The 27,359-nt window shown below is 39.1% G+C and overlaps 2 protein-coding genes across 3 annotated transcripts; one reads left to right on the forward strand and one right to left on the reverse strand.

Annotated features, from left to right (window-relative positions):
* Positions 1–4,678: 4,678 nt before the first annotated feature.
* LOC118109594 (monoacylglycerol lipase ABHD2) lies at positions 4,679–20,696 on the forward strand. Of its 2 annotated transcripts, none has more exons than XM_035156848.2 (11): positions 4,679–4,776; positions 5,133–5,191; positions 6,424–6,657; positions 7,372–7,547; positions 7,867–8,034; positions 8,370–8,553; positions 8,760–8,852; positions 9,826–9,927; positions 10,014–10,083; positions 12,318–12,402; positions 15,325–20,696. In XM_035156848.2, the coding sequence occupies exons 3-11, from the start codon at positions 6,443–6,445 to the stop codon at positions 15,549–15,551; spliced, it is 1,320 nt and encodes a 439-aa protein (XP_035012739.1). In that variant the 5' UTR covers positions 4,679–4,776; positions 5,133–5,191; positions 6,424–6,442; the 3' UTR covers positions 15,552–20,696. The 2 variants fall into 2 exon arrangements, with proteins under 2 accessions (XP_035012739.1, XP_035012740.1); XM_035156849.2 differs by having other exon boundaries at positions 4,689–4,919.
* rlbp1b (retinaldehyde binding protein 1b) lies at positions 18,733–26,297 on the reverse strand. The gene is made up of 8 exons (XM_035156850.1): positions 26,176–26,297; positions 25,036–25,075; positions 23,496–23,624; positions 22,437–22,641; positions 21,509–21,687; positions 20,975–21,133; positions 20,744–20,854; positions 18,733–19,348 (listed from the first exon to the last, which is right to left on the reverse strand). The coding sequence occupies exons 2-8, from the start codon at positions 25,045–25,047 to the stop codon at positions 19,220–19,222; spliced, it is 924 nt and encodes a 307-aa protein (XP_035012741.1). The 5' UTR covers positions 25,048–25,075; positions 26,176–26,297; the 3' UTR covers positions 18,733–19,219.
* Between the last annotated feature and the right edge of the window lie 1,062 nt (positions 26,298–27,359).

Genomic DNA, 27,359 nt, shown 5'->3' on the forward strand with positions numbered 1-27,359 from the left:
TTATGCTGACAAAGAGAATATTCCCGAAATCAAATTGCATTTAATTATTTCCCCTCATAATAACAACCCCCTCAAAATTTCAGCACACAGAAAAACAAGAGCCAGATATGTCACCTAAATGTTTATGGTCTATTGTGCATTGTGGGTGATGGGTAATGTGGACAGGAAGAGAAGCCCAATTAAAAAAATCTTACTGTCGGGATAAATGTGGCAAGAGTAAACATTTTAATTACAGTTTCTGTTTGTGCATGTGACACAAATCACTTTTGTTTTACTTAAAATAGTCCACACACTGTACTATTTGGAAAATGTTACCAAGGTGTGTGAATATACGAACACCAACAAACCTTGTTTTTTTTAACACTTGTAGAATTAGTCTGACTTTGCATGTTTACTCTGTTTAATTTGATCACACAAGCTAATCACATCAATGCATCTTCAAATCTGTAATTTCGTTTCTTGATTGAGCCTATATGGTCATTGTTGTCCGATTCTTCAATTCTGAGAGAATTCCCATGATGGAGCCATGCATGAAATCCTCCTCTGTAATGCAGATTTCAGGCCAGTGTTATATTGAGGAAAGCTGAAAGGTTCATGTGGGTGTTTCTTGAGCCGAGATCCAGCAGTGTGGGTCAGAGCAGATTTTTGTGCTGTCAGTGGTAGTGGGCGTGAAGTGAAGAATTGTTTTTAATGGGAGTGACTCTGAGCAGTGTCCGACAGTGTCAGACCCTTTCAGTCTTTGCATTGTTTATGTCTCATTCCTCTTCCATGGATGGATATGATTTTGCTATAATCTTTATGCACTAAATCTACTATAGATATAGCCTACAAACACAGGCCAAATATAATAATTCTTATTTTTATTATAAGCCAGGCATTGTATCCGTAGCTATCACATTTACATTTCCTTCCAAGTGGGTTTAAAATGTAACATATGCTACTGCAGCAGCAACAATATTCTCAGATGAATTCGACCCACTTTGATTGGCAGGGTAAAATTCACCCTTCTGTAGCCTAGTAACACGCCAAAGTGATTTAAATGCAGCTTAAAATGATCTCACGCTCGACGATGGGTTCTAACACAGAGGAGAAAGGCTGCTGCGCTTTGATGGTCTGTTTTCATCACATCTCAATGCTCAGTGTGTCGCTGTCTTCTCAAACACTTTTGATCAAACGCGCTTGTAAACGTAGAGATTGTTCAGTCTTGGAAAAGTTCTGTGTGAAACCTATAGCATTTTTCACAAGCTGAAAAAAAATCCTTCCCCTGGATGACCCTATAACATCAAAGCTAAGTCTTGGGCTGTATGGACCAAGTTCCTCCTATATTCCCACTCATTAGTTTGATGAGCTGTATGGGTCAAAGACGGGCTGAACAGACTTTACTGTAGGAATTGAAAGAATCCCTGACGTCATCGCCTATAAAACGATGAACATACAAGCAAATGAGAAATTTAAAGTACATGTTTCTGTGTATGGCGTAAAATATTCCTGGGTTGAGGGTCTCTGGAAGTATTTTCATAAACTTAAAGTACCAACAGAACAAGCTTCTGTTTATACACGTGTAATGAAAAATGAGTAATCAAGAGGTGCTTAATTAAGACGTCTTTTACAAAGAGACCACACCAAACTGTCCAATTACAAAACACTATTTAAAACCCACCTTTTCTAAACTGCTTTTGATCTTTCATTATGACGTGTATCTTTTATTTCAATGTGTGATTATGATGTGTATCTTAAAAAAAGAGCTGGATGAAATAGCATTAAAGGGTGTGTATTGCATTTGACTTTATTTCTCATCTAATCCATTTTGAGTTAAAACCATACTGGTGTGTATCTATATGTAGCCTGGATGCAGGATCCAGGATGCAGGCATATGAGATTTCCTCTCTCCTGCAGCAACAGTGTCAATGTTTTGATGCCTAAAATCCCAAATGCTTTCATCATGCTGAAATATGTTTCAGAAAAAAAAAAAATGTAATCCTCTCTTGGCTCAGGAAAAACTGTGTCATCAAAATCCCTAAACTATAAAACTCAACAGGCAGATAGAGAAACCTGCTTCTTACAGTCATGAAACCACAAGTACACATCAGACAGTCATGTGCACTGTGGGCTGGCTGACGCACAGCAGGGGTCAAATGTGGTGATGGTCCACAATGGAGGCGTCCTCTGAACAACAGAGTAAGTCTGTGTCAGACCAGGTTCATTATGACTAAATGTGAGTTAAATGGAACTTCAATGAGACAGAAGCCTGTTTGATCCTAATCCTCAAAACAGAACGTGGCATAATCCTGTCAACTCAAACCTCGTGAACATGTGGTATGGCTAAAGGGGAACACCACCCATGAAACAAATGAAACAATCCAGTGGATTTTCACTTCTGTCTCCTACACAAAAACAGGATGAATCCATCCAGCCCTGTTTCACTTCTGCCTCCCATCTGGAATCAAGAGCGAGGAGTTACACTTCTAAGCAACATTGTCACATATGTAGAAGGAGATGATTGAAGATGTAGCTGGTTGCTGTGGTTTCATTTTTTCGGAAGGAAAAGAGTCACGGTTCATCTGAAACCCTCTTTTCACATACATAGTCCACGCAGCTGTTTTCGCTCACAGCTCAATGGGATTGTGCCACGTGTAGGATCTCTGATGTGTTCGGGCCTCAGAGACAGTTACAGTGGATGGTCATGAGGATAGTTTGATGGCAAAAGAGTATAATAATCTCTAATAATAAATCAAATGTTCTTCAGCAGATTTATACCTGTGCACTATTTTCTTTGAAATTATGGTCTTTTAAAATGAGCAAGCATCATCATCACTCTAAATCGGTGTGAAGCTAAATATTATTGAAGCTATAACACAAACCACCCACACTCTCCCTTCAATTTCACTTCATAATCAATATTTAAGCATTCTCAGATGTGAGACAATATTATTAGTGGTTTTCTAACTCCAGATAAACAATGTCATGGGTTTTAATCTGTATGTTGACCTATAATGTCTTATCAGTAGTTTATTGTACGTAAAAACACATTTAAAGTGTGACTAAGTCAGTATATAAATGAATTTTCACTCCCACTTATATGTTTCATTAGTAAATGGCGCCCTCCAGTGGTTAAAATACTTAAAGAAAAAGTTTTTTTACTGACAATTTGAAACATCATGAAAATGTTCTTATTATCTTATGATAATCATTATATTAATATCATAATTATCATACTCTAACTCAATATAAAAGCCCTGATTTTTATATTGTTAATGGTGTCACTTTTATCCGTGCAATCTTTTAAAAGCTATCATGTTTATATTGACTGAAAATGTCTACTGGATATCCCGATCTGTTTGATATGACAGCTTAATGTAGATTATAATACATAATTATTCAGGAAAAAAATATGGCACAGTTTTATGTTTCCTCTATTTAGTTAATATGTGATTAGAGGAGTGAAGAATAGAAAAAAGTTAGCTCAATTTACAATATTTTAAGTATTCATGCAAAGTAGGTATGAAAATAGTCATGGAAATAATTACCTTAATTCAAGACTACAAGTGTAGCTACTGAAAAAGGTTTTAGAAGTGTGAATAGTACATTCATTTATACATTTCATCCTGTGTCTCTTTGCAGTGTGTTTTCTTCCTCTTTGTGGTCATTTATTGTATTCTTGTGGTCATTATTGTGATGCCTTGTTGTCATTTTGCATCTCTGTAAACATTTTGTGAATGTTGAGGGTCTATTTGGATTTATTTTGAGATATTTTAAAGGGTTAGGGTTAGCTAACACTTACCCTAACCCGAGCAATTTGTGTGTCATTATTAAATGTATGACTACAGACAGCCGTCTTTAGTGCAATGAGTAAGATATAACCGCGGCTTATAGATTGATGTTATAAATGTATAAATTATTATTATATATAAATGATGTTTCTGTTGATGATGTTTCTGTTATTATTAACTACTATTGAAACCACTAGTGTTGTGTTATTGGTTTGGTTGTTTTTGTTCGTGTGTATGTTTTTGAACAACTTTATTAACAAACATTGCAGATATGTGCTCAACACAAAAATATTGAGCTAAAGTGACAGGTCAGTTCAATAAACAGACTTAGATATTAGTCAGAAATAAACAGTAAATACATACATTATGCCAAATATGATATACAGCATAAATATATATAAAGAAAAGGAAGCCAGGGGAAACACTTTCTTATTGTACATTGAAAAGTTACTTGTGAATTGTGTTTTGACAGTTTTTACTTTTTTAGTCTACAGGTTGTAAAGTCTGGACATTTTCTTTAAGTCCACATAGAAATCCTGTGAAATTAGGTTTGTTGTTTGTCATTCTGTGAAATGTACCGCACACAATATTATAATGAAGTCATTACTGTTGGTTTGACAGAATGAGGAAGTACACTAAACCGCATCTTGTTATGCTGCCTTTGAGTGCTGTAGGATATTATATTTTTTCAAGAATGTCAAACGAACAAAGCCGGAAGTGGACAATAAGCCACCAGTTGGGATTTCAGTCATATATTTAATAACAATATACACATAGAATAACGGATGTTGTATCTTCATGACGATCAGAGAGATACATTTGCGTAACGAATAGCCCAAACGACTTGGGGTGGTAGATTTGACTTTCAGATCTAATCTGTCGGAGCCTGGTGGGAGCCTGTGAAGGCAGCGTGAGTTCCTGTGCTAAGAAGTGACGGTGACAGACACGGAGCTGAAGTCTGGGTGGATCCGACCAGAACCGGGACTCACAGCAGCCTCACACGATGGTAGCGCCTGGAAACTTCCATCTAAACTTTTTAAACAACCGCCCGAGCTGTAGTTTCAACTCCGTGGGGTGTTTACGCGTTTGCTGAAGTGTGGAAACACTTCGGGTCTCACAGTTTCACCTGAGTGACAAAAACAAAAGAAAGTAAGAAACTGAATCCAGCAGACAAGTGGCTGCAGGTCTGTCCTGGTTCAAGTCCGGCAAACACAGCAGGCTGCTGTATTCTTCTATAGTCCAGTGTTGTTGTTCATGTGTTATACATGTGTGTCAATCGGACAAAACAGCCAGTGACATTTTGTTTTTCTTATCAAGGCTTTTGTTAAGTTGTTCCTGAAGTTGTTCATCTGTGTTTCCCAGCACTGAGTCAACACCATCAGACTGAAAGCTCCTCAGTCTCTTCAAAGTCACACAACAAGGTGAGTAAAACTCTTCATCAGGGGTCATCATGCCAGGGGCGGATCTAGGGGTTTTCTTAATCAGGGGGCCATGAAGGGGCCACAGTTTACACAGAGATTATATCTCCAACATCCATGCAAACTACCTGATTCAGTAAGGTGCACATGTAAACTTCTTGTTTACTCTTTTAGCTATATAGCTTTGAGCAAAGCCACACACCATTAAACCTATTTTAAAAACCCTGTTTAAGCACATTGTGAACTTCAAAAAATCTTAACCAACAAATGTCATATTTATGGTTAGTATTGTAAGTAAGTGACTCGTTTTTTTAGGACTACTGACAGGTCAGATGCACTAAAGGGGCCAATCAGATTACAGCAGGGGCCAGAGCCCCCCTGGCCCCAGTCCTGGATCTGCCCCTGTATCATGCAAAGGCTCTAATGATCATTATTAGCAACAGCATACTTTTGGACTGAATCATCCACCACATGATGTTTTGTACCACGAGCAAAATCTTGTATCTGGGATTGCAAGTGTGCCTCAGTGTCTGTTTAAAAGATGTCAGATTCTCTTGACCATCAGGAGAAAACCAGACTACAGAATTTTTTTCCAGTAGGTGCAGCTCTCAAATGGCTGAGGAAGGCAGAGTTGGAAATTTTGATGTGTTTGTGTGGACTCTTGCTACTTTTCTTAATGGAAAAGAGAAACGCAAAAGGATTTTTTTTTTTTTACTTATTTTTGAATCAGTGTCTATAAGGACTTGCTTTAAAGACTTTATTCTGCCCTTGTCACAATGATAATAATAATAATGCATTACATTAATGGGAACCTTTCAAAACACCTCACAGATATAACAACAATCTAAACCCAGCTAAATATCAGGACACCAATCAAACAATACAAAGTAATAGGCTGATGAAATAAGTTAAAATCAACAATAGTAAAAATAAGACCATACAGGCCATGGTCACACAGGATGTTTAAAAAGATTTGTTCTGAATTCCATTTATCACTGATTACAACAGTTTATTCTGAGATAGAGACACAGAGAGTTTAATTAGAAAACATATTTTTTTCTTTCAGGAGCTGTTTTCAGGTAGTAACGTCCAATAATGTGAGCTGAAGAAAGCTTATATGTAATGAAAGGCCGAAATGGACAAACTGATATTAATCTAAATCTGGTTTTAGAAGTCGTATTGTGTAAATATTTCTACTTTTATGAGCTCCCGACTTAATTGATTTCCTGTTTCAGGTCCTCTCTCGTACCTACAATGCCGACCCTCGAGGACAGCGGTGACCTGCACGCAGTTTGCTCCGAGCTGCCTGCCATGTTTGATGGCATGAAGATGGCAGCGGTGGCAGCGGCCCTGTACATCATCGTCCGCTGTCTGAACCTGAAGAGTTCCACATCTCCACCAGAGATCGTGTACCAGGACACAGCACTCGGCCGCTACCTGCTCAAGTCCTGCCCCATGCTGACCAAAGAGTGAGTGTTCACTTTATCAGAGCCTCCTATTGTGTTGTGTTGCATAGCAGGCTAGTTGTAGCACTGCATCTTGACTTGAATTTATATGGCATTCCCTAAGGGTTTATGCTAGTGTTTTGTAAGGCTGCATTGCAAGCATCTGTTTACAGTTGAGATGATGTCTTGAGTAGGCCTGGTGATACTGTTAAATGTTTGGCTGAATAGGTGTCTATGTCCATCCATGGACATAGACACCTAAAGTTACACTTGTCACTTTTCTGTTTTTCATATTATTCAAGTAATAAACAAATATCGGTATCGGTATCGGCTATCGGCTAGATTGTTGTTTTAAATATCGGTATCGGCCAAGAATTTCCATATCGGTGCATCCCTACTTCTTTCTAAATCCACACTGAATGAATGCATCTGGAGTCATTTAATTTCTTGTCTTTTGATCTGTCCTGAAGACAAACTTTTCTCTGCTCCATTCTTACTCTCACATGGGGGTAACACTGCATCGTCATTGGCTGATCCTTTTCAGTTGATCTATTCAGACAGGGCTTGTCAGTTAAACGGCTCACGATGCCGGCATATTTGTCTCCCACCTCCTATGGTTGGACTGGTATGTCTTGCTGCCATTGGGCTGGTAAACTTCACAAAGACTGTGCTGAAGCATCTTTAAGGCAGATTTTACAGCTGCTGCATATTATATAATATGATTCTCCTCCTCTTCAGATACATTCCTCCCTTGCTGTGGGGAAAGAGTGGTCATCTCCAGACGGCCCTGTATGGCAAGATGGGACGTGTCAACACACCGACGCCCTGCGGGGTCCGCAAGTTCCTCCCCATGCAGGACGGAGCCACGGCGACTTTCGACCTCTTCGAAGCCCGAGGGGATCACAGCACAGGAGGTCAGAGGTCAAATACTAGTTCAAGCCCCAAGCAGTCTGCTTTAGATTTACTGTATCTTAATCACTCAGTCACACAACTGCTGATGTTATATAGCTGACATGACACAATAATGATCAGTTTAACATTTTTGTGTTTGTTTGTTTGTTTTTTGAGTCATAAGTGCTTGTTTGGATCATGAGTGGCTCAGCCTCAAGTCACAAGCAGCTCATTCTACAGTATACACTCTAATGATGTCCCTCTTGGGAAAAACAACAGACACAGAGGCGCACAATATCCACCCTTACACACGTGACTCCATTTTTTTATGTTGTCCGTCAGGTGATGTTACCATGGTAATCTGCCCTGGGATCGGTAACCATAGCGAGAAGAACTACATTCGGACCTTTGTTGATCATTCCCAGCGGCAGGGTTACCGCTGTGCCGTCCTCAACCACCTGGGAGCGCTGCCCAACATGGAGCTCACGTCGCCTCGCATGTTCACTTACGGTAAAGAAGGAACACCACATGATTGCAAGCTTTAGTCTAAAACATTGTGGGGAAGTAATCTTCATCGTATTTTGGATTTTGGTTTTTCAAATTAAATAAAATAAATTCTAAACAACTTTATTTGTGGGGGATTTTTTTTAACAGTTACAAAGTAATTTAACAAAAGAAATGAGAGACAGATATACAAATGTATAAATAAATGACTGTGTGGAGAAATGACTAGGAGAAGGGAGTAGGAGAATCAGAATACAATACAACATATTAATGATATTGATGTCAAACTGTAAGTAATAATCAGTACTACTCAGTTGTAAAAGTGTCTGTCTTTCATTTAGGTTGCACCTGGGAGTATGCAGCCATGGTGGCTTACATCAAACGGGCCTTCCCCCAGACGCTCTTGGTGGTGGTGGGCTTCAGTCTTGGGGGGAACATTGTCTGTAAATTCCTAGGCGAGAACCGATCAAACCAGGAGCGCGTGCTGTGCTGTGTCAGCGTGTGTCAGGGGTACAACGCCCTCAGGTTGGTGGACTGAAGGGAAAAACAAAAGTACAGAACCATGACTGGATATGACAGAAAATGTATAGATGAGAATACCTGAGTGATTTAAATCAGTAAACGTGGTCACTGTGAAGCTTTTTTTTAAAGAGCCAGTATCATAAAGGTGGTCCTGTGTTTTTCTCCTATAGTGTATTTCTATGTGTGCATTGAAGCATTTCTGTGTTCAGGGCTCAGGAAACATTCTTACAGTGGGACCAGTGCCGGAGGCTCTACAACTTTGTGTTGGCGGACAACATGAAGAAGCTCATCCTGTCACACAGGTGGAGAAACACAACATGCAGTGTCTGCAGATTTAACAGTTACAGCTGCTACACAAACATATTTATTGTTTAGTTTCAGTTGTGTATGAAAAAAGCTGTAAACGAAACAATATCCAGTGGTCGAGGAAGTACTCAAACATTTTACTGAAGTGAAAGTAGAAATAAATAGACATGACATTTTCTACTTGAGTAAACATAGGCACTTGCTTTTAAATATACTTAAAGTATTCAAAGTAAAAGTATTTGCAGAGTGTAGCCTATTCACTAATGCAACGGTCTGCTACATCAATATAACTGAGTCATGGCGTTGCTCTCGTCGAAGGGGGTGGGGTCTAATGTCACCTGCCTGCTCTGATTGGATCAATTCCCTCTCGTTATTGATTACTTTTAAAAATATGAAAACAACGTGAACAGATAATACAATGCATTGTTAATTTAGAAAGTACAGAAATAAGAACACACATTTGATATATGTAGTGGAGTAAAAGTGAAAAGTACCTGAAAATAAATCTACTGAAGTAAAGTACAGATAATAAATGTACTGTAACAATGTATTTAAATACAGTAAATAAGTAAATTTAGGTAAATAATATTTTAATAAATAAGCAAATTTACCACTGCCAATATCAAATGCAGTAGTGTTTTGAATTCCTGTGTGTGGTGCGTGTTTACATAAATCTTTCTGCAGCAACAATTGACAACACACTGATTTACAACACACTAAAATTAACATCAATTGGAGGCAGTATATTCTTGACTTTCTTGTCTACAGACAGAAAGAAATTATTTTCTGTCAGACAAGTGCTGAAGAATCATGGTAAATGTATAGTGTAAAGCTCTGGATTAAACTGTTTACATTTTTTGTGCTGTGCTATAAAAAGGGGACAGGTGGGTGTTAGGGTTTGCCAGCCAAACCACAACTCAACCTCCTGGCCTGATTTGACTAAATAACCTTTATTGTTGTGTTTAACAGGAGCAGTTTGCTGGAAATGAGCTCCAGCTGCATTGGTGATGCAGACCTCATTAGACTGTGTGCAGCCACCTCTCTGATGCAGATAGATGACTGCATTATGAGGTGAAGGCTTCTTGGATTTTGATTTTAATTGGGCCACTAATAGCTTCTCCAAACTCTATAACTGATCTGTGTATGTTACACTGCAGAAAATTCCATGGATACAGCTCCTTAAAGGAGTACTACGACAAGGACAGCTGTGTGCACTACATCCACAAAGTAAGTGACAAGTGTTTGTATGTTTACTACTGAAACCTTGATGGATATAATGTTGTTCCTCGATCTCGATAATGCATGTGGGTCAGTACCACGTAGTGTCCTCTGGGCTGCTTTCGACTTCTTCAAAGTACCAGAGCCCATCATAAATTTGATGAAAGCCTACTTCGAAGATCTGCAATTCTGCTTCACCACACTAGATTTGCCACCATATGGCAGCGCCTCCCCACTAGTATTCACCATGGCGATCGAGGGGATTATCAGAGCTTCAAGATGGGTAGTAGGTGGTGAGCGACAAAAGTCGGGGGTCCAATTAACACCAATCAGGGCCTACATCGACGACATGACAACCCTGACCACAACAGCACCATGCACCAGACTGTTGCTAGGGAAACTTGAAGAAAACATTACATGGGCCAGAATGAGGATCAATCCATCAAAATCAAGAAGCATCTCAATAAGCAAAGGTAAGATATCAGACCATAGGTTTTACATTAATGGAGAACCCATTCCAACGGTGTCTCAGAATCCTATTAGAAGCCTTGGACGATGCTATGATGCAAGCCTCAAAAACTTCATGCAGGTCCAGCAACTGAAGCAGGATATCAACAGTGGCCTTAAGAACATCGACCAGTCCATGCTTCCTGGCAAACCACACTCAAGCAATACAGGGGTAGTGGATGAAATGGGAAAGCATAGAGAAAAGAAAGATCAGCTGGAAGGACCTGTGGGGAATGGAAGCAGGCAGGATTAGCTTCCTGTTTAGAGCAACCTATGACGTCCTTCCCTCACCCAAAAACCTACAGCAGTGGCTGAACGAAGATCCATCCTGCCCACTGTGCTCAACTCCAGCTACCCTCAGGCATATCCTCACTGGTTGTGAAAATAAGTCTCTCCCAAGGTAGGTATACGTGGAGACACAACCAGGTACTCAAATGCCTTGCAGCAATATTTGAAACAAAGAAAACTGCTACCAATGCCTTGCCATCCAAAACATCAAACACTGTACAAAGGACAACATTTGTCCGAGAAGGGGAACAGGGACAGAGAGGGCCTCCTCCACAGGAGTGGTCAGTTGGAGTAAGCCAGAGACTGGAAGATGTTTGTGGATATGGGCCGGCAGCTTACAGTCCCATCACATATAGTTACTACCACCCTAAGACCAGACCTGATACTCTGGTCCAACACCCTGCGCATCGTCTACTTTGTAGAATTGATTGATATACGGATTATGCAACCGATTTACATGCTATTTTGTGGAGGAGTGGGGTACGACCCAAAGAAGAACTTTTATGGATCTTGATGAAAAAATCAGGCAGAGGGGACTGATATTTATGAGTGTGTGCAATTTGGAGCAGATCAAAATGCATGTACTTTGGTTAATATTTGGCTTAGTGTATTAATCGTTAAACTTCAAGGAATAGTGTAATAATTATTGGCTTTCTGTCAGAGACTTAGATGAAAAGATCGATAAAGCTATCATAAGTTTATGTATAGTATGGAACACATTGTAATTATTTTTGTGTAACCCTGAAACAAAAATAAATTTAAGGAAGTCAAGTTGTGCTTTTATAGGGGAAGTTATACTTTGTTACTGTTTCTATGTGGAAACATTTAATCCGTTGACTAGCAACCTCCTATTGCTATCCCGCAAGCCACAAATTGTTGTTTTCACTTCACAGTTACAGAAAGGTTATTTTTAGTGAGCTTCAGAGGGATGGTTGAGAACATATTTTTACTTTGGGCACAGCTGGGCTAGCTGTTCCCACCTGTTTATTTATGCTTGGCTAAGGTTGTTAAAAAGTACACTGAGCTTCTCTGTTATGTGGTTAACATGTCAGAACCAGACTGGGTTCTTCCTAACCAACCAAAACCATCTTTGTATTCTCTTGTTCAGAGCCATTTTCTGCTTTGATGTTGTTTTACAGTTTTTTCAGTCAGCTGCACATGGAACTCTCTGTGAACAAGCATAATTCCTGAATAAATTTGAATACAGACATATGTGCAAATAATATAACATATGCAAATACTGCTTTTACCACTACCGCTACTTACACATATACTACCACTGCTGCTATTACCGCTACTACAGACACTGCTTCTACAACTTCGACACTGACTTAACAACTAGTAAACCATCTTCTGTGAATACCCCTACAATGCAGTTACAGTGTGTAACTAGGCTTTACAAAGTGATTTTTAAACAAACTGTTTTTGATCAGATTTTTTCTGCCCAGGTCACTGTGCCTCTCCTCCTGGTTAACTCCTCAGACGACCCACTGATTCATCAGTCACTACTGGCTATTCCGCGCACACTCGCAGGTTTGTGGTTAAGATTCATTCATCACTGGATGTTAATGGTACCTAATTCTTTGGTCATCATGAGAAGTGATTTATAAAAATACAGTTTTATCAAATATGTTGTTTGGTTGTGTAATGGCTTGTCATAATTCCACACTGCACATTTTTAGTATCAGTGACCACTTTGGAAAAGAACATCTATGGTCTAAATAGTGAAAAAACGTATTCACCTAATCCTTATGTCTAAGTCATTGTCATTGGTGCATATTAACCATCATGTTGTGTTTTGGATCGCCCAATTGCTCACCTATAGAGGCCTCCTGCCGTGGCCGCTGGTTCCGTTCCAGGCCCATTATCAAATTAAATTTTTTAAATATGTTTTTCAGTAAAATTTTAAGTAGGCATTTTGACCAGAAATTTGCTTAATAAGTGAAGTCCATTTACCATATGAAAGTATTCTTCACATGTAATTATCCAACAGCATGTGTAGTTACTTGTGGTAAACTACGGTTGTGTTTTGTTGGTTGTGCCTATTTTGTGTGTTTCCTAGAGAGCAATGACTGCAACAGTGAAACATTGTCCTCGCAGTGACATGAACGCAGACTAATGTGAAGTGAATGAACCCGTTGTCCTTCAATTGGAGCTAGACTCTAGAGCCAGAGTCTTAAGTGTTGATAAAGTCTTGTTGGAGCTATCTACTCAACAGTGGCGAGCCTAGACACTCTTGTTGAATTTTTCAGGGCTATGTGATCTGCTTAGGCTGCTGGGTTATATATATAGAGCAGGGTGCAAGTGTGTGTGTGTGTGTGTGTGGCTGTCTTGTCTTGCGTCTGCAGGTCACATGCACTGACCCTGTGTGTGTAAATGAGTGGGTGTGAAGACTGAGACCTGGACAAATGAAATACTAAACTCGTCCTCTACTTCAAGGAAACGTGGTTACTCAGGATTTTAACGTTTGCTCTGCTGCTCATTAACACTGTGTAATGTGTTAACAGACTGACGTCGTAGATCCCAGTTACCCAGTGAGGGAGACTCACTGACCATGACACAGAGATGCTGGCTGTTTGTTATGGCTATCTACCTTATCAGTAACGTCATGGCTGTCCTACAAACAGTGTACCTTTGTTTTCAGGAAATGACATTTGAGCGTGACCTACAGAAAACTGTATTGCACACACAGAAAAAAAATCTGCTCTGTTTTACTAAATTAACGAGATAGTTGAAAATTTGAAATTATTATCTGGAGGCTTGAGGCCATTGTGTAGGCTTTACTGCTTCTCTTTTTAGTTCTGTAAAATGTAGTTGAATGGGGGAGAACCTTTTCTGTATGTGTTGGTCTACAAAAGCAATAGGTCGGAGTGTGACGATGGTGTAGAATAACAGAAAGGGAAAGGAAGAGGACGAAAGTCTGTGTGGAAAAACAAACATCTTTACCCCTGACCTCACAGTGAGTCACTGAACCATTTTAATGATACTATCTCTTTCTAAGTAGAGGGACGGTTTAATTATTTACCCTCACACCAGCAAGATCAGGACGCCTTTAATTACCAAATGCCTGGAGATGCTTATCAAGGAAATCAGAGTGACACGACAAAGTGAAAAACGTTTAGAAATTCCGCTGAGTTTTAAATGATCTGCATGGAGGATGTCCTTCTGGGGAGTGTATCATCTCTAGGATTTATTGCTTCTACTCAAGCTTTTGATGAATTGCCACAAATTGAGTGACTATATAATCTGTGAAATGGTCTCAGGTCTCATTGAGAATATGCACTCAGTTTGAAGCTCTCTGCAGCTCTTACAATTTTGTAGTGTTTTTGTTCTTTTTCTGGACATAGACTTTGAATTTACCATTATCGGTTTGTCAAGAGTTGACGAAAACCAAACGTGAAATACCAGGAGAGTAAATATTGGACTTATTCTGGATGCTTTTCCAACATTATAGTAAACTTGATGAACCAGTTGTGCAGTCTGTCAGGACTCTGTGTTTAGTGTTTATTTTTTTACTATTTTCACCTTCGCATGGTCAAAATTCACACTTGGCTTTAAAGTAGCAATAATTGACATTTTGATAAGAATACATTAAATGAGACAGTACAATGTCAGTGAATAGCTTTTGAACATTAGCAGCTAAAGAGCCACATAGTCTTCTTAAGAGTTTGGCAAAGTAAATTAGAATCTAGTGTTGGATTTACATTCATCGAGTGAAGTCAAACACAAACCCAGATAAATGTTAATCATCTGCTGAATCTGAACTTTCTCTCCCATTTCACAGCCTCTTGCCATCTAATCTAGTCAAAATCAGTTATTGCATGTCTAAGTTAGACCCCTAAAGGGTTGACCATACTTTCTGCATTCTGTGTCGCTAAGATGTGCATTGGATGGGTTGTACAAATGTTTGTACAGGCGGATCTTGCACAGTCTCTCTTCAAAACAAGCATCTAAGTTCTTTGTCTTCTCTTTTTTGCAACCAAACCAAGAGTGTGCCACCAACAGGACTGGAGAGTGTTTAACAACAACATATTTTGTACCTGGACACCTAAAGTCAAAGTGGTCACACATTTTGGGCTGCACGTCGATGTCTGTTTAGGGGTCAATGCGTGCCCTTGCGGACATGAGTGGATGACGATATTTAAGACACGAGGAGAGTAGTGGACCCCAGTGGACCTCAGTGGACTAGTGGAGGTGGAAACTATGAATTTGCCTTTAAAACATTGAATTACTCAATCAAGTCAGTGAACTGAAACATAAGACATATGAACAAATGTGTTATTTAGCTCTAATGGATAGATCATGTCATCAGTATTTTAGTATCCCAACTTGTTTTCCCTCTAATAGACACTGTACTTCTATGTGTCTGGTGTTTCAAAGGATGAAATGCTGGCACTAAATAAGTTGCCACCACAGCACACTCTTACCCCTCCTTCTATCTATCGTCCTCTCCAGAGAAGATGCCCAATGTGATATTCGCCCTAACCCAACACGGAGGCCACCTGGGTTTCTTCGAGGGAGCCGTGCTGTTTCCTCAGCCGCTCACCTGGATGGACAAGGTCATAGTGGAGTACACAGACGCCATCTGCCGCTGGGAGAAAATCAAGCCAGCCTGCCAGAGGAGCAGCCATCAGGACATGAACCCCTGCCTGCAGAGCACAAGGGTAACCCTTAGTGGGTAACACATACTGTACATACAGTATACTACTGGAGACAAAACAAAAGACCATAACAAACGCACACACACAGCCCTTTGTTACTGCCCTACTTTGGTACTAATGACCTTAACCTAGCTAGATTAACTAAGACAGGCTGATGGAGGTGAGTAAAACTAAGTGAAAAGTAAAACTTACAGATATAATAAAACCTTTGAGGATAATATGACCCCTACCATCCCCTTTTGATCTCACTTCACCTCTAATGCAGCAACAGTTCACCCTCTGCAGGTAGCGCAAAAGAAGTAACCCCCCCCCCAAGTAGAGATTTTTATCATCAGCCATAATATTTAACCATCCAAGGTAGACGTACCACCAGCTACAAGATTGTGAAGCAAAGCAGTATCCATGGAAATGTTAACCATAACCATGAAAATCACATCAGCTACAATCAGATTGTTCAGCTTCACATTACGTTTACTAGAGAGCAACCTTTTGAACATGTGTGATTGGAGGGGTAATTATTTTATTGTTATGTACACAGTCTTGTACTTTTGCCTTTTTCCGTTATCCAGTGTTTGTTTTCTGAATCAAATATTTTATGGTCATGATCAATCTCGTAGCTGCTCGGCCTGGTTCCAGGCTTAAAACTTTTTTATAACGATTTTCTGAAACATCAATGGAGAAAATGAGTGAAAAATTTACTCCTAGAACCAGAACTGTTCTAAAGAACTGTTCTAAAAGTGGGTGGTCACTGTTAAGCTCTATACTTGAATATCCATCAGTCAGTTGACACACACACTTAACTCACTTAGAGAAAGTGTGAAGGCAACCAGTTTGAAGTCTTAAAATCTTAAGAAGAAGAATTTCAAATATACCTGAAGCTCCACATCATTCATGTTTTAATATTACGGCTATTCAACAGATTTGAGTTTCAGCTTCTCGAATCTGATGAGCAGCAGAACAACATGGTTTATGGTTTACAGTGGTGATTGCCAACTGTTGTTATGGCTCAGTATAACATAAACTGGGCTCAAACTGGGATTTTTATTTCCTGAAGCTGCATTTTAAATCTTAGATATGACAATCCTGTTGTTTTATTGCAGCAAATTACTGTTAAACAACATACGGTTTGGTTTGATTATGTGGTTTGAGGCTTCATTTTGCTCACTGGACACTGCTGTCCAGTTTCTCTGCGTTTCAATGGTGTGTGACGGATCATCAAGCTGCATTCTTGCTCCTGACCTTCAGAATAAAAGACTCAGGTCACATCAGCTTTAAAAGATGTAACAAAAACCCAGTCAGACAGACATTGTATTTGTTTCTGTTTAATAACATTTTTAATGATTTGTGGAGTTGAACAGAAATATGGACCCTGCATACAAACTACCTTTAACATTGCACTCCAAACAGTGTAGTTCTCTGGGTCAGCTTGTCCCATTCAGTTTTTGTCCCACAGGCCCAACTACAGCTGCTTGGAGCATTATGCCTCCTGTCGTAGGAGGATGGAAAGGAATTTTCTAAATGATGCAGTTTATTTGGGTTATTACCACAAAAATGTGCTTTGACACATTTACAAACCAGAGCAGATTGTCAGAAAATAAACTGAAGCAAACGGCTGCTGCGTCAAACCTTGTTTACGAATAGTTCAACAGGAAGGAGAGAAAAGTGTGAGACTGGGACGTAAACAGCTAGTGTATAAAATAAAAAATGTAGTGTTTGATTCTCAGTTTACACACTTGCACACAAACTAATGGACCAAAGCACTTTTGACTTTAAAATACAAAGCAGCTCATCTTTGTTATTTTTAATGATGCTACTGCATTTCGGCCACATAACCAACACATATGACTTTGCCTCAAATACAGTGGAGTTCTCCTATTCTCCTAACAAATGCTAACTACTAGTTTGAATAAGGTTCCAGTTTCCTGGGTTTGTATAAAGCTGCTTATTGCTGCATACAAGAAAGATGGAGTTTGCCGTGTAAAATAATTATGTAACATAATTAATATAGTGAATGGAGGAGTGAAAATGTTTCTTTCATTTAAAACACAGCATGGAATTTAGCTGTGTCTCATGATTTGGTAGATTTCCATGTGTAATGTGTTGATACAATGAGAGGTCAATCAAACAGCTCAGTAGAGCACATACTGTACCTCCACCAAGGCTCAAAAGACCCCTTATATTCAGTCAAGCTGCACCAAATTTCACAATCTCATAGAGTTCAGTTCCAGTTCCCATGATTTATTCCCTGAGAAAACAGTGAAAATCTTAAAAAACGACAACACAGCACATTATAGTGCTGTCCTTGAAATTCCAGTGAGTTGAATCTGAGCTTCGTTGATATACACTGTAATTTACAGTAACTTCTGCCAAATTCCATGCAAATATTTAGAACATTTGCTAAAAGACATTAAACAGCACTGCTTGATTGATGACTAGAAGACATACTGCATTGCTGGCATCACTTTGTATAATTAGAACTCTGTAGAGTGACAGTCTGTTACACTCCCCTTATGAAACCACATTCAAATTCACTAAATCCAGATTTTTATTTGGATCTGCACAAAATTGCTAAACATAGACCCTTTTTCACAATGTTAAATAAAGTGAAAAAAAATTGGATCTGCTCCCTGTATCCGGATCCGCACCAAACTTTAATAGGTTCTCTACTGACCCGTACCACGTCCATACATACAGTTTAGTGGTAATCTGTTCTGTAGTTTTTGTGTAATCATACGTACAAAAATCAAACAAACAAACAGACAGGGGTAAAACAACCTCCTTGGTGGAGGTAATAAGAGGTGCATTTTCTGTGCTGGAATTCCTTTTTGATTTCTGTGGTTTATTTTGGTCTTTTTCATCATGACTTTGAGAAGTGCCTATCGTTTGTTTGATGTTAAACTGAACTGAATCCTGAAACCTGCGGCAGCAGCACTGCTCTGTCTATATGTACAGTACAGTAAGTCCTGACTGTTACAGGTATAGACTCTTTTGCCTGCACTTTACTTGCCTGTACAGTTCTTTTGTACTGTATGACAATGTGTATCCTTATCTGGGTGTAATATTAATGTGTTTTGATAGTTTTTTTATTTGAACGCACCCATTTATTGATATTTTCCACAAACATTTACGTTTGTTTATTTTAACCTGATCAGGGTTTTTCTATTATTTTTTTTATAGATTTTTAGATTGATACAAATACAACTTATATTTATATACAGTTTATTGTACATTTATTAACATTCTTATTGGTGCAAGGGGTAAAACTTGATAATACTCATATTGAAGAACAACCTAAAAGTTGGAATATCAGCTTTCAAGGAGAGACTGGGGGGAGTGGAGAGTGGAAACTGAGTAATCTGGGGCCTGCCAGTGTCACAACAAGCTGTGTGGATGAGCTACAGTCTGAACAAAGCACAACTTCACAGAGGAGCAAGAAACAGCGTCTCAGTATGCTGCTCAATGCTGCTGATAACAGATATAGAATATACAGAATACTGTAGAGTGGAGTAATGACTGAAGGGTGAGAGTAAGAGAGGCCACCTTGTTCCTCTGTTCTTGTGCTTTGGCAGGACCTCTGGCAAACAATTCAATTTCATTCATATCTTTTTTTCTCTACAACCACACAGCTAGAATTTGAGTCTCCACAGTCTATGGGAGTTTGCAATATCTTAATGATGGATGGAGGATGTTTAGTCAAACAGCTTGGCCGCTGTGGCCTTGCCGTCGTACTTGGCGCCTTTTCCGTCAAACTCAGACGGCAGGATGTCCGCGTCAAACTCCTTGTAGTAGTTTTCCAGCTCGTCTCCATGGACGAACACCTGAGGCAGGGACGACAATCTGTTAGTCATCTCAGACTGTGTATGCAGTTTGTAAATGTGTGGAAATTAATTTAATTTGATTTGCTAACTATAAAACCGTGAGGTGGGAATAATCCATAAACAGACTGGTACAATTTAACTGGTACTTTAGGTCTTATGATTATTAGAGTCTGAAGCCTCCAGACTGCTGTGCTAATCATAGAAAAATGCGACACTAATATTAAGCATGCGAAACTCCAGCATTATCAAGCAATGTCACATGAGAGATATTTAAACCAAACCAGAAAACATGACCCTCCATGCTGGAGTAAAAATCTACTTCTAAAAAATTCTAACTCATGTTACCTTTTTTTTCTCATCTTACAAGTTTTTAATTACATGATAGTTACAACACCAGGGAGACTCTGCATTTATATATTTTATCATGGAAGTGCTGCACTTAAATTTCCCTCTAACATTATTGCATCCCATAGACTGAAAAAATGTCTTGGAAGAAGCAGTAGTAGATACAGTTATATCGTTATTTTCTTTTTAATGCATATGATTTGATGACTATCATTATTATTTGATGACCCTAAAACTCCTCACATAACACTGTCACCCTGCTAAACTGTCTCCTTGATTTTCATTCTGATGAGATTCAGATTTTAATTGTCTGTCAGGATAGTGAAAACAACCTAATTTTGAAGTCTTGGTCCACGATTTAATTCCATAACTCAGCATTGCTGAATCCTCAGTGTCATCTTTGATCATAACCTCACTCTAATTAAACATGAAAAATCAGTGGTTCAATATGATTTCTCACAAGGATTTCAAGGATTAGAACATATTTTCTGCTACAAAAGTAGAAACAGTTTTTCATGCTTTATAAACCAGTCGATTGCCCTGCAGTAATTCACTACTCTCTGGTACCAAAGAAAAATCCCTTCCCTGCCTCCATCTCATCTTAAACTTTTAACTCAGGCTAAGGAATGTGATAATATGTCAACTATCAAATTTGCTTCTCTTCACTGGCTACCTATTTTTTTTAGAACTGATTTTAAGGTATTGTGAATTACTTGCAAAACCCAGAGAGGCAGCGCCCCATGTTATTCATCAGATTTGTTAATGATTTATGTTGAAGCGCTGCTTTTGATTGTCATGGTTTCCATTGATAAACAAAGGTGACAGAACCTTTGTCTGAGGAGATCAGAGATGATTTGTATTTTTAATCACTGTTAAAAAAAAAGAATAACAACTGGCTTGTTTAAAATTGCTTTTTTTTTTCCCAATTTCTTTGTCATTTTATTGTGATGCACTTTGTAACTGTTTTAAGAAGTGCGATATAAATAAAATGGTTATATTATTATTGTTACAGTGTAGTCATTATTATTGTATCAACTTTGTAAGACTCACTCTCTCTAGCAGCTTGCTCTTCATGAGAGGTTTGACCACGTTGTAGGTGGTGGTGAAGTACCAGGGCTGGTGGATGAAGTGCACAGCTTTGAAACGGGCAGGGAATGAATCCTGGTGGAAAAGAAAATGAAGAGAACGTTTAGTGACTTTCTGAGACTAAATATTTTCAGCAGTGTCTCTCTAATTGTCTATAGTAACCAATTAGTCCAGGGTAAGAACGGGTTTTCCCACCTGCAACATGTCCACCATCTTTTTGAGCTCGGTGGGTTTGATTCCTGACGCCTGCTGCATAGTGAAGCCCTTGAAGTTCTCGATGATGCAGAACCCGTTGATCTGAGTCTCTTCGTTCTCCAGCAGCTTCTCCAGGATCACACAGTAAGCACGAAGGATCTGAAATCACACACACACACAGACATGCACCATGTTTGTTTGTCAACCTGTTAACAGACATCCCCACTCTTGTTCACAAGCTCACCCTAAATAAACATGGTAGAGACCTATGGGGTTTTTCATGTCTACTATTTAACTTTTGTGTATGTTCAAACACTGTCGAGCCAAACATCATTTATCAAGGTTGTGTGATGATTGAGTCCAGTAAAGATTTTTTTTTAAAGTAGAGCTCAGGCCAAAGTGTCCCACCCACCTAATTTTTTTAACTCTTTTTTGAAGGATGGGATGATATAGAAAACATCTATGGCGATATCAGATTTGTGCATCAAATAACAAAATAATTTTGAATTTGAATGAAAAGTGAGCACTTCTAACCTCATCGAAAGTGATCTCCTCGTAGTCCCAGTTCTCGATGTTGAAGAGCAAAACCACACGGCCGTACTTGTCTCTGCTCTGCAGGATGCCAGGGTAGCCGGCCTCGATGGTGCTGCGTACGGCCTCCGGGGTCAGATTCTCAAACAGCTCAGGGTAATCCTTCCTGAATCGCACGTAGCCTAGACACAGGAGCAGCTTTTTAGAATTTGTGAGTTTTTTTTGGTAATCACGTCCTGTTTGGTCCTGTCATCCACTGGCAATTTGATAGAAGTCCTTCTAGCAGCTACACTGTGAAATAATTGTTTTAATTTCGATTCAATTACACTTTTATATATTTATTTATTATTTAAAACCCAAATTATAAAATGTATTCTATTAATGAAAAGTTTGACTGGGTCACACTCAGCTGCACTCAGCAAATGGTACTGCAATGAAAACAATATAATCAGGCAGAGTTTCAGTGTCTCATGATGCTCTAAATGCTGTTTCACCCTGGCAAAGACAAATATCTGGAAACACAAGACCACTACCAAAAGAATTATTGCTAGAATATCAACATTGGTGCTCTATCAGACTTAAAACCATGTGTCACTTGAATAAATATGCAATATTAACTGTTGTTATACAAGAGTGGATAGTGGAGGTTCAGATTTTCTCACTACTTGAAACATAATTACAGTTAAAACAGGAAAAACTTCTGTCTGTTAGGGCAGCTTTGGCTGAGGGGTAAAGCGGTCGTCCTCCAATCAGAAGGTCGGCGTTTTGAACCCAGTCTTTCCCAACTGCATGCCGAAGTGTCCTTGGGCAAGGTACTGAACCCTGAATTGAACCTAATAGCTATTGGAAGTCTCTTTGGATAAAAGTGTCAGCTAAATGATATGAAATATGTAAAAAAAAATGGCACTTTAATGCATTTTCTTAAATTTACCCTTCATAAGTTCGAAGGCTCTGGGCACATCGTACTTCCTGGCGCGGATGAAGCGGACCAGCAAAGTGTCGGGTTTCTCCCCGAAGGTGTTCTGCACCCCCTTGGCCAGATCATCACCTGCGTCCGCCTTTTCCTTTATCATTCCTCGCAGCTCCTTCACCGCAGACACCCGCTTCTCATCTGTCTCGTTCAGCTCATCCTTTGCCTGCAGGGGGAGCCAGGCCAGATGGTTAGATCACGTTCTTTGCTCAGTGTTTTGGTTTTGTACACCACAGGGTCAGAAAGGTACGTGAAGATTTCATTAAAAAAAAAAATTGTTTATCAAAGTCTGTTGTGAAGAGTTAAATTTAGCTAAGGCCAAATTTGCCTTCTTGACATAGCTAGTGGATTCGATTAGCAGACAGATGGTAAGCTAGTTATGCTAACTGCCTAGTGTTTGTGTGTTAGCTCACTTAAGTTAGCTGAATTATTGGCCTCTTCTCATGTTTTTCCTCATGTTTGTAGTGTTTTCTTTTAAGAATATATGTTAAACTAAACATCTGTTATGATAAAGAGAAAGTACAACTGTAGGCTACTGGAAGCTAACATGTTGCAAATGTCAACTCCCCTGCATAGCTGAGGTGTCCTAAACACCCTGTGTTTGCTAATATTAATGATTAGAAAATAATGATTATTATTCTGAATATATTTAATGTATAGTTTTGTGCAGTTTAATATATCATCCATATAGAACTGTTCAAAGACCCTGCTAACACACAGGAGTTGTCAGGTATTCTGGCTAATTAGACCTCTCCTGGTGTCAAACTTGTGCCGAGCTAAGCTACAAATTACGAGAACTAAATTTGAGAATTGGTTGCAATGATAAAGGCCTAAGTCATACTTTCTTAAAAGGTGCAGGTGAAATAAAAAGAAAGTCAAATATACCAACAGACTCCTGGAAGGAAGTCTAATCAGGCAAAAAAAAAAAGGTTCGGTGTGCCACAGGGAGCTAGAACTGTTCAATGTCCTGATGTCTGATGCAGTTTGGTGATGTATCTGAACGTTTGTTTGTTCGAGTACCTTCTGCTTAGTGTGGTCTGGCAGACTGGCACAGGATCCAAACACTGGCCCGTGGTCCTTGACGGTGAGACGCTCCAGCTTAGCCCTGAGAGCCTGCTCCTCCTCCGACACCATACGGTAAGTTCCACTCTGAAGAGACAAGAGACAGCATTAATGCAACAGACAATGTCTCCTAGTCTGCCCACCAACACAAACACAGCAGGTCAACTTATATACTGGTTGGCATATTTCATCGAGGAAATTTTGATATTTTATTTTATTTTTATTTATTTTACTGGTTTAGCTAATAATAATATTATGTGTCAAATAACTTTAATTACACTTTATAAGATATACACAATACATTTGAGGAATCACATAATTGTACAAAAGTCAAGTCATGTTATTTATATATTATAATGCCCAAATCACAAATTCATCTCAAGGGGCTTGCCAACCTCTACAGCCACACCACGTATGTCCTCTTTCATTCAGCAGAACTTCTCATAAGTTACATGTTGTCTAAACACAAGAAGATCTGTACCTGAATCAAGTCTAGAATTGGAAAAATTGTGATCTACATTAGTAAATATCTGAAAGCAAAATAGTTTTAAATTATTGAAAACATTTCTGTAATCGCAGGAAAAATCTCAACTACTTCGACCAAATGAGTCCTGGTGGTGAAGACTGGTCACTGCAGTTATCTTGTACTGAAAACTGAATATAAATTATAAAGTTGGATGTCGATCCCTGTTTTTCCACAGCTCTCTGTGGACATTAAGCTCACATTACACTGTCGAATGTGTCATTTTTACAGATGACATTTCACCATAGAAAAGCACCGGTGTAATTAAAACCATTAATAATAGATGACCTCTGTTTATCTGTGCCGGGTCCAGGGCTTTAACATGAGACATAGCTCACTGACCTGGCGGCAAAAAGAATGGAGCAAATGCATCATTAATGTTAGTAATGTGCTTTTCGTAGATTGCAAAAAAATATTAATAACCCATGCTGCATATTGCATACTTCTTTTACTCCCTTCATTGTGAGAATAGAAACATCCACACCACTGCTGAGTGGTTGTTTGACTGTTTTTTATCTCTTGCATATTTCTTTAGTCAAAAGCTTGATGCCTTGCTATGCCAGTGCAAAAACAAGTCTTGTGCTGTTTAAAATGTGTCTAATCCACTTGAAGCAACATGCCTCTCCAGCGGTGTTTCAGGGCCACAATGAATGGGCCTCAGTGTTTGCTTAATCTCCCTCACATGAGTCCAGTAAAGCTTGTAAATACATGTTAAGGAATACCCGTTGGCCTGAAGCAGGGATCAGAGATTAAGCGGCTAAGGCTACTGTAGCTGTAGACGGCATCCACAACAATGAGCTTTGGTGTTGAGAAATGTTGAGCTGCGGCTACAGAGTCCATGTTATATGAGGATGAATTGGTATTTGTGCTGAAGAAGGCGATTGCCTGATGGGCGTATTACTTAATACCAACCCCTTCATCCCTCAACACCACTGTTAAAGCAGTTTTTAAATGAGTAGAAGTGCTAGTACTTACAACCACAGCCATGTCCTCGGCTCTTTAAATCAGCTTTGTACTAGAAGAAAATAAAAAAGAATTTATTCATGTGAATCTCAGTTTAAAAAAAAAGAAAAAGATAAAAGACAATTGACACATTGTAGTCCACATTAATCCCCCTTCATCTCACCCTCTCTCCCATCACAAGCTAGCCTCTCTGTGCTATATTTGGCACTCGCCCTTTCCCGGGTGATTGATCAGGAGATTTAAGGTCGGCACTCTATTGTTTCCTAATCAACACGCTCACAGTCACTGTCACCGTTTTTTATTCTTTAATCTTTTATCATCAGTCTTTTAATCTTTTAACCATTCAAATATTTTTTATCTTACATTAATTACACCAAACGTTTCTTCATAATGTTTGTTGCAGCGTGTTCTTATTCTAATAGCTGAATTATCAAGTATTTCACAGCAAGAAAATTCATCTGAAACTATTTTGATAATCGATTCATAATTTCCCATGCAAATCTTCCATTCATTATCAATTCCAGCTTCTCATCTGCCAGAACATGTGGCAGGAAACTGATTATCTTTGGGTTTTGGATGGTTTGTCACACAAAACAAGCAAATTGAAATGTTACACTTGACTTTGAGAAATTATGATTGGTGTTTGGACTATTTACTAAACTAGACCAAATTATATATTGGGAAATAACAGGGATATGACTCTATCAAGCAAACAATCCTCTGTTTGACTTACCTAATTTACAGCACTCAATATTCAAATCCACTGTGATATTTTTGGCCTGCGACAAAAAACAATTTCACGTCTTCTGCATAATTTTTTTTCTATCCGTTAGTAGAGACTTAACCCTGTTCTGCCTGTCATGCTGTACTTGTATAGCCGACTAGTAGAGACCATGGCCATCCCATTTACAGGTGCAGCTACCATGCAAACATGTTTACCCACAACAGACTTTATTTAACACTGAAATATCACATATAGATAGAAAGATACGGAAAAAGTAGTGTTATAAAACAAAAAATTGCCAAATACACTCATATATACACACATTGCGGTTTCATGAAACTGTAAACAACATAAGTATCACCAGCTGAAGCTCTACTCCTCAGTTACAGTATTAAGCAGAAGAGTTGTACATCATTCAACAGTCTTACCTGAGGCAGATGTGAAGTTGCTGGCAGGAGGTTGCAGCGGTCTGCGTAGAGCAGGGTGCAGGGGACCGGTGTTTTGTAGCTGTGGGATTAGTGGCGTCACACCAGATTACACCTAACAAATTTTTTCTTGTTCTTTTCGATCAGCATAAAGTGCTGGAGGTGCTGAAGAAGGGGGAGGACGCAGGGGGAGTGATGGTGATGGTTTTTTTTAGACCAATGGGGAAGGTGCTCCCATGATGACAGGGAAAGGGTCAGGGCACATTTTGGATGATGTAATGCTGGGTATGTACTTTAGGTAACAGGTGGTTTAAGGGGAGGGGGGTTTGGACGGATTTGATCGCATTCCAACGCGACTTGGATGGAGAGAAAAGTGACCATTGTGATGGCTGATTCCCGGTTGGATTTCTGCCACGTGAACACACTTGGGTGAGAGGAGAGGTGGAGTCTGTATTCAGATGTGTGGGTTTCACATGTTTATAGAGGCACGATAGAGGAAATCTGTTTATAGGTCATGCTCCTAACTCAGCCACCAGGAATATTTTATTGAAGGCAGCAGGCAAAACTTTCTCTCCACACCTTAATGCAGACCCGCTTTAAAATTGAATGGGTTATTCACTAATCCATACCATATCCTTCCATGAAGTTTCGTGATAAACTGTTCAGTGGTTTTTGGCGTAATCTTGCTCAAACCAACCAACCAACCAACAAACAAACAGACATGAGTGAAATCATAACCTTCTTGAGGGAGCTAATAAAAACATAACCCAATAACAGATTTCAGACTGTTTATAATAAACTTTGCTGGACTCTGTCCGCTCATTGCAGAAAAAAAGTGTAATTAAATTCAGCATAATTTAGTCTAATTGGCATCCAACTGCCAAAGCTTGAACTTCTGTGAGGGACAAAAGTAAAGCTCAAAAGAAGATATAGCAACTCAAATTGTGACAGTGGCTATTTGTCACTCCAAACGTCTCCCAAATCATCAGACAAGTCATAATCCTTCCTTGTGTGACTGAGGAGAAGAGCTGGGCTTTCATAAATAAGAAATATCTATATACACACACATACACACACACACAATCACCACTTTCGCAACAAGACTTAGGTATAGACTCGTATTATTAAACGTGAACCGTAAACTATCCACAATTCCCTGTGATCAGATTAGTTCTCACATACACATT

Source organism: Hippoglossus stenolepis, chromosome 5 (genome assembly GCF_022539355.2).
Source record: "Hippoglossus stenolepis isolate QCI-W04-F060 chromosome 5, HSTE1.2, whole genome shotgun sequence".
Taxonomy (NCBI): Eukaryota; Metazoa; Chordata; class Actinopteri; order Pleuronectiformes; family Pleuronectidae; genus Hippoglossus; species Hippoglossus stenolepis.

Coding starts and splice junctions, on each gene's coding strand:
- LOC118109594 (XM_035156848.2), top strand. CDS start 6,443: ATGCCGACCCTCGAGGACAGCGGTGACCTGCACGCAGTTTGCTCCGAG. Junction 9,928..10,013: donor ATAGATGACTGCATTATGAG/GTGAAGGCTTCT, acceptor GTTACACTGCAG/AAAATTCCATGGATACAGCT. Junction 10,084..12,317: donor GTGTGCACTACATCCACAAA/GTAAGTGACAAG, acceptor TTTTCTGCCCAG/GTCACTGTGCCTCTCCTCCT.
- rlbp1b (XM_035156850.1), bottom strand. Junction 22,642..23,495: donor CAGACCACACTAAGCAGAAG/GTACTCGAACAA, acceptor CTCCCCCTGCAG/GCAAAGGATGAGCTGAACGA. Junction 21,134..21,508: donor AGGAGATCACTTTCGATGAG/GTTAGAAGTGCT, acceptor GTGTGATTTCAG/ATCCTTCGTGCTTACTGTGT.